This window comes from Stigmatopora argus, chromosome 18 (assembly GCF_051989625.1).
Source record: "Stigmatopora argus isolate UIUO_Sarg chromosome 18, RoL_Sarg_1.0, whole genome shotgun sequence".
NCBI lineage: Eukaryota > Metazoa > Chordata > Actinopteri > Syngnathiformes > Syngnathidae > Stigmatopora > Stigmatopora argus.
The window spans coordinates 7,554,166-7,565,048 of NC_135404.1; the positions used below are offsets into that span (position 1 = coordinate 7,554,166).

General features: G+C 38.6%; 1 protein-coding gene across 4 annotated transcripts; it reads right to left on the reverse strand.

Moving 5' to 3' along the window:
• Window positions 1-116: 116 nt before the first annotated feature.
• Window positions 117-10,465, reverse strand: entpd1 (ectonucleoside triphosphate diphosphohydrolase 1). Of its 4 annotated transcripts, none has more exons than XM_077625265.1 (10): window positions 10,382-10,465; window positions 4,704-4,831; window positions 3,813-3,930; window positions 2,782-2,932; window positions 2,552-2,711; window positions 2,260-2,463; window positions 1,307-1,564; window positions 1,114-1,227; window positions 452-589; window positions 117-372 (listed from the first exon to the last, which is right to left on the reverse strand). In XM_077625265.1, exons 1-10 carry the CDS (start codon window positions 10,404-10,406, stop codon window positions 166-168), a joined length of 1,503 nt encoding a protein of 500 aa, XP_077481391.1. In that variant the 5' UTR covers window positions 10,407-10,465; the 3' UTR covers window positions 117-165. The 4 variants fall into 4 exon arrangements, with proteins under 4 accessions (XP_077481391.1, XP_077481394.1, XP_077481395.1 ...); XM_077625268.1 differs by lacking the exon at window positions 10,382-10,465 and adding an exon at window positions 8,659-8,814; XM_077625269.1 differs by lacking the exon at window positions 10,382-10,465 and adding an exon at window positions 6,409-6,515.
• Between the last annotated feature and the right edge of the window lie 418 nt (window positions 10,466-10,883).

Here is a 10,883-nt window from a genome sequence, read left to right on the forward strand (position 1 = left end):
TTTTACATGCAATATGGTTTGACCACCAGAGAGTGGCATTTTATGCTTTAAATTTGGTATGGCTGGTTTAAAAAAAATTAAAGAATGACATTTTTTTTTTTTTTTACAAACCATAATAAAATGTACTCTATTTATTCATCACATTTTCACTTACTGTTTGCCTGTCTAAATGATGTGCGGCCGTTTGGGGCATCCGGGCCTGAAGACGCATAAAGCAAGCAAGACGAGGAAGAGCAGTATTAATGCCGTGATGGTGACGGCTGCCACGTAGCCGCCGTACGGTAACGGCGGCGTGTCCGGGGCCTCGGCGGGGATCATGTTGGTCAGGTTCAACATGTAGCCCAGAGTCCAGCCGGCGTCACTACCTTTAATCTGTCAAGGTAGAAAGAAAATACACCAGAAAGGATGGGAAAGGGGCGATTCGGCCAAGAGGAGACTAAGGGCAAAGTACCTTGTGAATGAATTTGATGTTAGAGTACATTTCTGAGGTGAAGTTGTATCCTTCGGTCAGAAGGGTGATGAGGTAGGTGCCGGTAAAGCAATACGTCACTAAAAACTCCAACTTGACTTTTGGATTCTGCTCCTTGACCTGGAAGTAGTCACACAATTGCATCTTTTATTTTCAGTTTGTATTTGAAAGCATGCTGTTCAATCCCTGAAAGAAGGAATTTTGTGTCTATGCTCACACAAAAATCAACCAAAACGGTGTTGCTTGCCTTGAAAGAAAAATTTGCACGTACATTTTTGAATAGGGGTTCCCCCATTAAAACAACCCCAGCAATGCAAAAGGGAGAAAAACGTCACCCACAAATAAATGTGTAGTAGCTACTAAAAATGCAACTAAAAAAGAATGCCAAATTTGGAAAAACAATTGGGTCTTTGTACCAAATATTTTATGCCATATGCAAAATTTTGAAACATTCACACACTGGCAAATAGTTGAGTTGGTACTAAAAATTAATTATAAAAGAATGCAACATTTTGAAAAAGTTCTCCATTGGGAAAACATTAGTACTTGGGTCTGTGTACCATGAATTTTGTTGTGAAGAAATTCTAAAAAAAACTAAAAAGTCAAAAATAAAAGTACAATCCAAAAAATGGATTATTGCTGACCTTCTGCCAGGGTGTCGCGCAAAAATTGGCAATCTTTTCCTTGACCTTCTGCAGAGGATAAGGCATGTCCGTGAGATTTAAGAACTTCATGACGTAATAGTAGGCTGAAAATGCCTGTAACACACAAAAATAAACCATCATATTTGGGGTTGCTTTGCTTCTTCACAGCCTGGACGCACAGTTTCTTCCTCACCCCAAAGAGCCCCTCCAAGGGAGGCTGATAGACACCGTTGAAAGAGCAGCGGCTGTATTTGCATTGGCTGAAATTGAAGAGGGTCCGGACGACGTCCTGGCATTGTTGGAAGTTTCCGATTCCCGTGTGTTGGAAGGTCGCGGGAGCCTCCTGAGGCTTCCTGTCTGACACGCAGGGGCTATCGTAGAGCTTCGAGTAGTTCTTTGTTTCCACGTAACCAGGGTGGAAGCATGGGTCCTTTATACTGACAGGACCGGACTGGTGGGAGAAGAATGGAGAAGTGGGAATGTCAGTATTCAGAGACTCAAGACATTATTTTTAGATAGCAATTTTATCGCCATGCTGAAAAGGGCTCATTTTAGGTGTGAAACGGTTTCCCACACAACTTCAGCTCTCAAATTCTACTCTTATACTTCCAATTTTTTGGTTGAAAATGTAACAAACAAATAAAATGTTTATTCTTGGTTGAAAATGTCATGATAATCATTTTTTTTTAATTGAGGTTTTAAATATACATACAGATAGAACCATTTTTGGGAGGTTTTTTTTTTAATAGAAATGAATGATGTAACAGACAAATACCAATTAGCAAAAATTAGTTAACATCAAAATATTAAAGAAATAATGAAGAGGAAATCAGATAAATGTTTGGAATGAAAAAAATCTAAACTAAAACCAATCTGCAACTTCCTACAAAAATGGTGATAAGGGAAATTGGAAAGAAAAAGGAAATACTGTATTTTCTCAATACACTTTACCCTTTTTTTCCCCTAAAAAACACTCAAATTGGACAAAATCTGACTTTGTTTCCAATCCAACTTGCTTCTTTTAATCTTTTTGGCAACTATTTTCCCTCATTAGCAACCGGTCCTTATCCTTCATCAATCAGACGTTTTGTTTTTGTTTGAGGAAACAAAAGAGGTCGCCATCACACCTGGGCGTTCCGCACTTACCCGCGTTTGTTGCGCCACAGCCATTTTGAGGGCCTGATCCTTCCCGTAGCACAGGAAGCTCTGCGTGTAAAGGTTGTAGTCGTTTCCGTAGAGGCGGAAGGTCACCGAGTTGGCGGGCGCCTCCACGCCATCCCACGTTTTGGACACAAAGCTAATCTGAGTGGACGCCCCGCCGAGGTCCAGGGCCCCCGTGGTTTTCAGGCCCTGTAATAAAAAAAACAAAAACACATCAAAGTCGAGCTACGCCAACTCAGTGACGCATGTAGTGAATGTGGGGGACCCGCCCACGTGCCTGTTTGAGCCGGTCGTCCAGGTAGTTGACGGTGACCCATCCAAAGGCGCCTTCCTCCTGACCGGTGAGAATTCTGGCGCCCTGGTAGGAGAAGGGGAAGGTCTGCAGGGCATCGGAAACGGCCCGGAAAACCTCCTCCGAAGCTGAACTGTTCTTCAGACTACGCCCCAACAAAGGGACCGATTGGCTTCAATTCAGAAGATTGCACGCGAGTCACGTCGCGCACGTACTTGAGGAGCCTCATGCCGGCGGTGGCCCCCAAGTAGAGGGGCGTCTCGGCGTGTCTTTTACGGGGGATGGTCATTTCCACTTCTTGCATGCACTCTCGGAGAGACTGGCCGGCTTTCCACGGCGCCCCCGCGTAGCTGGAGATCCCCGGGCCTGTCAAATGTCAAATTCACTTAGACTTCATTTATGGTTACATTGGCGACAATTAATTTATCAATTGTGTTTTGCTCATGAAACTTTTCTACCACCGGTTATACTTCGCAAACTTATACCATGGATTAAGATATTTTAACTCCAACAGAAATTCTACGCTATTATGGGTAATTCTCTACAGGAAACTCTTTCATTGCTATTGATGATGATGGACGACCAATCATGTCATTCACTGCAAGCCCTCCCAGTTCAAATGTAATTGGATGCCTGTTGTTTGTTTATCGTATGAATTAAGAGTTTTCATCTTGGTAAAATATAGTAACTTTACTGTCGTAGAATTCAAAGTTTATTAATGTTATCATAAATTGTGCACGATAGGGTTAAAATGTGAGTTTTACGTTATGATGTGCTTATGTTATGATGTGAAACTCACTAACTATATATATATATATATATATATATATATATATATATATATATATATATATATATATTGAAAGGCAAATTTTAAGATGTTTAAATGTGGAACTTATGTCAAAATGTAAAATTATGTATACAAATCATGAAAGTTATCACATTCAAATTACTGACGCTAAAATGTGAACATTATGTTACAACGCGAGTCTTTTTGCATTCAAAATGTACCACCTTAAAACATAAAAACGATCAAGCTGAAGTGTGATCACTTAATACCTGAGTTTAAAAAATAAAGGTATCACAGTAAAACGTGATCATGTTAAAATTTGAACGTTATATCACATTATAATAGAATACCGGAACTTTTCGTTTCTTCTGTTGTGACACCAATAAATTAGCACTTATACTTGGAAAAACAACAAAATTATCAGCAAAAAAATCTTAAAACAATTATTTATACTACCTTTGACATCACAGGCATGTTTCTGCTTTGCCCGCCCCGTGTTGTTGTCCTTCTCAGCTGGCCACTCGTAAATGAAGACGGTGGTGTGCGACGAGCCAGCATCCAAAACGATCCCGTACTGTCGCCAAAAACAAAATCCCATGTTAAAAAAACATCATGGAGCGGGAATTGTTTTTTGTCCAGACACATATTTCACTTAGACACTCTGGAAAATTGTTTAGTGTTAATCTAGAACAGATGCAACATCTGGGATTAACAAATGATTACATCATAAAGCAGGTATTTATATACGGCATTTAACTCATTGGCAGACAACACTGATCCTTTCATGCACAAATGCACTCATGCAAGTCATTGTCTGCCATTGACGGTTCTAGATGTCCAATCCATTTCAACTAGCGCCATCAATGGCACTGAAACAGGAACATTTAAAGGCAGTCTTCATTAGTTTTATGACCATTGTATTCACGTATCAAATTATGTATCATTTATTCATTGATTTTCCGTACCGCTTATCCTCACAAGGGTCACGGGGGGTGTTGGAGCTTATCCCAGCCAAATATAGGCACCAAACACCAGTTATTTATCATCATAAATATATACATATGCAGCAGTATTACAAAAAAAATGGATATCTATTTTAACTCGCCCTATAGTTGAGTATGTAGTAATAATAGGGGTGATTCCACGTTGCGGTTTTTCAATTATCGCGGCCATGTTTGGTCTACATTGACTATGATATTCGAGGGATTACTGTATAAGGTTTTAGAGGTCTTTGTAGACCCATTAAATATATGAATAAAAATAGTCATTTCTCTATACAGGTCTTGAAGTCTAAAATGCCAACTTTTGAATAGTTGTTCACTGTGGTGGCTGAAAGTGTTTACTAACCTTGTATTTCTGAGTGAGGGGCATATTCTGGACCACCAAGATGACCACCAGGGCCACCACAGCAATGATGCCAAAGATGGCCACTATCAAAATCCCACATTTTTGCCAAGGGTTCTTCTCTTCCATGTCTGCAAGCGGGCGGACAGTTGGTCAACAGACGGACAGGATGTAACGTTAAAAAATAAATAAAAAAACGAGAAGAGAAAGAGGAAGAAAGTTAGTATGAAACTGGCTTTAATTTTGTTGTTGTTGTTTGGCTTGAAAGAAAGAAATTGCTTCATTATGGTTTCGGAAGTTTAAAGCCCAAGTTAAATAACATCTTATGAAAGTGGCAGTGTAAGAATCGCTTAAAAAGAAATTGATCCCAAGTTGTGACATGTCAGAAATGAATTAAAAATGCAGTTTGATCCTTAAAGTAAAAGCAAATGTTTGAAATGACATTTTGGTGGAACACAATATGATTCCATTTTGCACCATAGAAATCTTTCTTCTTGAGACTTTGAAATTCACATGTTGATTTGCACAATTTCAAGTTAACCACGTTGTCATGCAAAAAAAAAGAAAAAAAAACTTCCAAATCCAATGAAAATGGAACATTGTTTTAAATAGAAATTGGTGAAACTCTGTAACTCTGTTCTTCCTCGACATAGTTAAAATTATAAAACATCAAATTGTATCATTCTCTACTCAATCGTCGCATTTAGCGGCCCATAAACCGCCACAATATTTAATGAGACACCGTTCTAGATAAACACCAATGAAGACATGCAAGTTACCTATGCCCCATACCAACATGCTGAGTTTTGAAATGACAACTGTTGACAACTTGTTCCCAGTTTTCCATACAGAACCTCCTCACCAACACGTAAACCTGAGCAATTCAGGAAGGCGCCTTTCACAACCAATCATGGCACCCAATCTGTTCCAAATTAGCCCGTTAACCTGCTAAACAGGTGTTTGATCTGATCAACATTCTCAACTTTTCTTTTTGGCCTCTTTTATCATTGTTTACTAAAAACAACAAAGTTCATCTGTTTGAATATTAAACACTGCGTCTTTAAAAGTGTATTCAATGATTGGAAGTCATTGTATTTTACCTTTACTCATGTTAAATGCAACACCTGAACTTGATGGGAAGTGCAGTTGTATAGTTTAAAAATAGATGATCTTTTAAAGTAAATAAACATTTTAGGATGTTGAATGAATAACATGCATTGTATTACATGGGGAAGTGGTTTTCGTTTAGCAATACAAGTCCGGTTTCATCCGTGTTTTCTAGTTAGGGCACAGATAAAGTCGAAGTGAAGTATTCAGTTGTCAACAATTACAAATACGTACCCCCCAAAAAATCTAAAAGTAGCAAAGAAAAAAGAATACAAAGAAAAAAAAGAGTACAGCATTGACACCATAGTCCTTAAACAGCAGTTCACATAACTAAAAATGCACTTGTTAACATAGCACATTACTTTTTTCTAACATCATCCTAAAACATGTTAGCAAAAAGTACAATCGCGTCAGTATCATCATTTAAAAAGCTGGACACGCCGAGGCGGATTTCCTCATTTTTGGCCGTGTGTTTAAAGATTTCTTTCCCCTGTTTACTGATGGAAAGCACATACTTGCGGGTGGGATCTGGCATGCGGTTTACACAAGGATGGCGAAGGCACACAACATTAAGAAAGAGGAGGAAGTCCGGCTTTCTTACCTGTGGGTTCGTCTTTTGAATCAAGTTGAAGAAAAGGGAATGAAGGAAGAGACCACCACCATTTCAAGAGGAGCTGTGTGTGTGTGTGTAAGATTGGAATGAAAACCCTACCGCCACCCTCCCCTTGGTTTCTATGGCAATGCCCCCTCCTCCCCCTCCCGCTAACCAATAAGAGCCAAACAAGGGGAAGCAGGGGACTCCCTTGTTTGGCTTATTTGGAAGGCCGATGATGTCACGCCTGTGACGGATTGGGATACCCTGACCGAAGCGTGCATGCATATGTGTGTGTGTGTGAGTGAGTGTGTGTGTGTGTGTGTGTGAGTGGACTGCAAATATGGAGGCCATTGAGAAAAGCATTCCCTTGTTTTGCCGTGTTTTTTTTCCAACCCAACACTTCCGGGGTGCATTGAAAGGTGACCAATGCGACAAACTCTATTCTAATGATTAGCGAATGATTTATGAGGTATTTTTTGTTTGTTTTGTCAATGACATTTTTAGAATGGGTATATTTATACAAACGCATTCCATTATTAACTATAGACATTTAAGTTGATTTAACAAAGTAAAAACAAGGCTTTCAAAGAGAAATAATCAAAATAACATTCAGTTTAATCCAGTTGGTTAAAATATACAACATTCTTTATCGCTGCATATAGATTTATAATCAAGGAAAACTAACTATGCTAATTTCGGGGAAAGGGAAATTTAAGAAATGTTACCCTTTAAGAAGACAGTCGCCACGAACAAATAGCCAAAGTTCACCTTTTCGGCCAATTGGTCAACATTAAGTTTGGCACGATTACATCATTGAGTGTGTGTGTTTGTGTTTTTTTTAAAACTTTCAGCATGAGTAGCTCTATTTTTTGCAAGAATTATTTCCGAAAAGCCAACTTGAAGTATTTTACAACCAATGATATGTGCTGTTTTTCTACTTTACTTTACTCAGAGGTCAAAATTCAATGCACCTAAAAATACCTCAGATGACCCGTTGAAAATTGAAAGCATGTGCATGGCTTGTCATTTCTGTACAAGTGGAATCTTTACATTTTGGTGTCAATTATTGTCTTAAAAAATGTTTTGAATTGAAGGTTTAGTGCAACACCATGAATTTAGACACTGGTATTTTTCTGTATGTGGTGGGAAGTAAAAAGGCATCACAAAAAGAGTGTTGAGGTGGCAATAAGAGAATGAAGAAAGCAGAAGTGAGGACACCGAAGGAACTCAAATGTGTCACAAGGGTGACAGCACCCCCCGCGCACGTTTTTTCCAATTGGTGACGGGATAACACCACGTCGATGTGAAACTGATCAACGTCCAAGAAGTATGACTACCGTGCTTTATCGGTCGGGTGACTCATTAAGAAGGCTTCGATAAACAAGCGTATTTGCATTTTTAGCCGAATTAATCATTTATTTAATTAATTTTCAAAAAATCCTGGTGTGCTTTTTTTAACACCGGATTTCGCAAGTTTTGGGGGAAACCCTGATGCTGTCCTTGAATTTTTTTTTCTCACATCCTCTCTTGTTGAGAAGAAATGTGAAATTAAGACAATTGTGTTATTCAGAACAATTGATCCACAATACTGAAAAGTAGCATCTTAAACTAAAAATACATTATAATACAATTTAGTGGACTGGAAGAGTGTAGAGTGTATTTACATATAAACCACAAGATGTCACCATTTAACTTTCATATCATAGACGTGGTTAAAATATGTATACTTTTTATATTCTATATTCTTTTGCCTGGCTTGCGGCAAGATTAGTCTGGTGGCCCGTCAGGTTTATAAAGTACTGTGGACACCCTGAAAGTTTGAACTCATCCACGCCAATAACAATCAGAAATAGCCATATATACAGGCAGTAATGATCACGTTTGAGCACCAATAACGTCGATTAACTCCCAATCTATTTCTTTTCCATCAATGGCAGTCAATTTCTAAAATAACATTTACACTTTATCAACTGCAGAAAGAATGTTCATAATTTCTTTTTTGGTTTTAGTCTTGCAAATTGCAACATCCCAAAGTTAAGGTAACCCCTAGTTTACCGCCAACAGTTGCATTCTTAACCACCGACAATCCTAACACACACTCTCCCACACACACACTTTAACTCTATGCACATGCTTGGCACCAATTAACCCACACAACACAAAGTGGGTGCACCTGCTTGCAAACACACATGCCCTTGTGCGCGTTCGTGTGATATGCATGTGTGTGTGTGTGTGTGTGTGTGTGTACGCGCTCACCTCTTTGTGCAGACATCGCAGCAGTAACACAATGCTGCTTCTATCTTTTCCTCTCACTGTGTCTTCACTGACTTCCTCTTGCAGTCTCTCCTCTTATCTCACCCTCTCTCTCTCTCTCTAGCACATGATGCTCACCCTCTCCTCTTCCTCAAGACCCCCACGCTTTCATCCTTCCCCTTCCCTCAACTTTCCTTAATCTGCCATTGTTCTCCTGGTTTTCCATCATTTTAACTACCCTCCTTACTGGCTTCAGTTATTTAAAAAAAGGGGGTCACATTCAAATAATGGTATCAAAACCCTGGAAAGCTCTGATGTCACCAGTTTTAGTACCGCCTAGTTTAAATGCAAGGGTGGGGTGGCGGAATTATGTAACTAAATTCCATCCCGATGGGAAAACCTTGAGTCCACGGCCACCTCGAGGACAGCGCGAGCTTCCCGGTTTGGCATTGTTGTGACAAAGTGCTTCGTTGTCAAGGCCAGCGAGCCGTGTGACCCGTGTGAGTTGACAAGGGATGACGAAGAAAATTGGGGAAAATTGATTTTGAAATATGGGGGGGGGAAATGACATTTGTAGGTAAAAAAAAAAAAAAACATTTGAAGAGGGTGAAGAATGAGAAAAAGACTAGACTGGCATTATCACCCTTAGTTATTTATACATACTGATACGGTCATTTGAGGTATAAGAGCATATAAAATTCAGTTAGTATTTTTGCTAATTTGGTATACAATGGGACCTCGACTTACAAAAGCTTCTACATAAGAAAGATTCAGGTTGCAAAACGTTTGGATGGGAAACCCAATACGAAAACCAAGTAACAAAACGTCAGTCAAAATCATAAAAGCTAAAATACCCTTGTATATATATGTGATTTATTTACTTTTTGATTGGTTTGATGTATAATTTATATCAATCTTTCATTGTGGACTACAGAAATTACAGAATATTTTGTGTTTTTTTCCTTTAAGTAACAATAAAAAAATAGATAAATATTCTTCGGACGTGACGTACTGAATGAAAGCAGAGAAGTAAAATATATAAGAATGAAAAATGAAGTGATTGCTATTTAGTCTGAAAAAAACATCACTATTTCTTGGGGCAGATACGATTCAGAAAATGGAACGGTTTACTTTAAAGATGAATATTAATGTGTGCATGCATTGTTACCGATACATTTTGGCAGTTTAACTTTAGCTGTTAATTTTTTTAAATATTTGAGCAAGGATTTTAGAGTCAAAGTGCAATCAAAAGTACATGCGCGCACACCCAAATAATGTTTACCCGACACACCCTATTTGTATTGAATACAAATAGGAGAGGTCATTTTTATACAAAGACGAAAGCACAAAGAAAAAGAAGAACAAAAACGTGAAGGTATTTCAGATGGACAAATTTCGCCACCCACGCTTTCAACAGAAACACTCATTCATTATGAAAGAGTCTATGAAAGTTTGAACTCTTTGAAAGCGATGGACGTACAATCTATTTCAAAATATTAATCTCACATTACATTGGCGATGCACTTTACTTTGCACTGAAAGCTCCAAAATTAAATTAGACTATATTGAAAGATAGAGTTCCCTATTAGTTGATGGGAAGACCAACTCATTTTAGGGAGCATCCCATGAGCGAGAGTGGATAGAATGTCCAAAATAGAAACTGGAGGTCATGCGACCACTCAAGGGTTAATGCATAATTCATATGACCTCTTGACACAGGACTGACCTTCAATTGGAGGAAATGATGGCATGTTACTGTGGCGATGAGGACCCTGAGGAAGAATTGTCGGGGGGCAGGAGAGGAAAAAAGGGCCACAAAGGAGCTTTTAAGAGTCTCTGAAACATTAGTAGAAAAAGATTGTTGGACAAATGCCGTCATGGAACGGCTGACATGTGACAAATGTCTTGTTTTGGTTTATTAGTACTGACTTGAATGGGTTATGTCCACGAAGGAAGAAATTCAGCATAGGGGAGCTTGGACGCTCTCCGGTGGCTTCTAGTCTGAACTACAACAGGGAAAAAAGCAAGCAAGTTTAAATGGCTGTGATTTTCAAGCGAAAAAAATTCTATATTAAAAATACCATTAGTTTTTTTCCCCTTTTAACCACATTGACTTATTATATTGAATGAAAAAGTAGTCAAACCTAAGATCTGTGTAAAAATATTAATATAAAAATAGAAAAACTAGAATAATGTAAAATTAAAGCTTTTTTTTTTTTAAATACAGA

Bases quoted from the DNA above. Each gene is read 5' to 3' on its own strand.
- entpd1 (XM_077625265.1), bottom strand. From the start codon at position 10,406: ATGCCATCATTTCCTCCAATTGAAG. The intron at 2,712-2,781 runs GTACGTGCGCGA...GTTGGGGCGTAG, and splicing joins GCCGGCATGAGGCTCCTCAA to TCTGAAGAACAGTTCAGCTT. The intron at 2,464-2,551 runs GCACGTGGGCGG...TTTTTATTACAG, and splicing joins TGGACGACCGGCTCAAACAG to GGCCTGAAAACCACGGGGGC.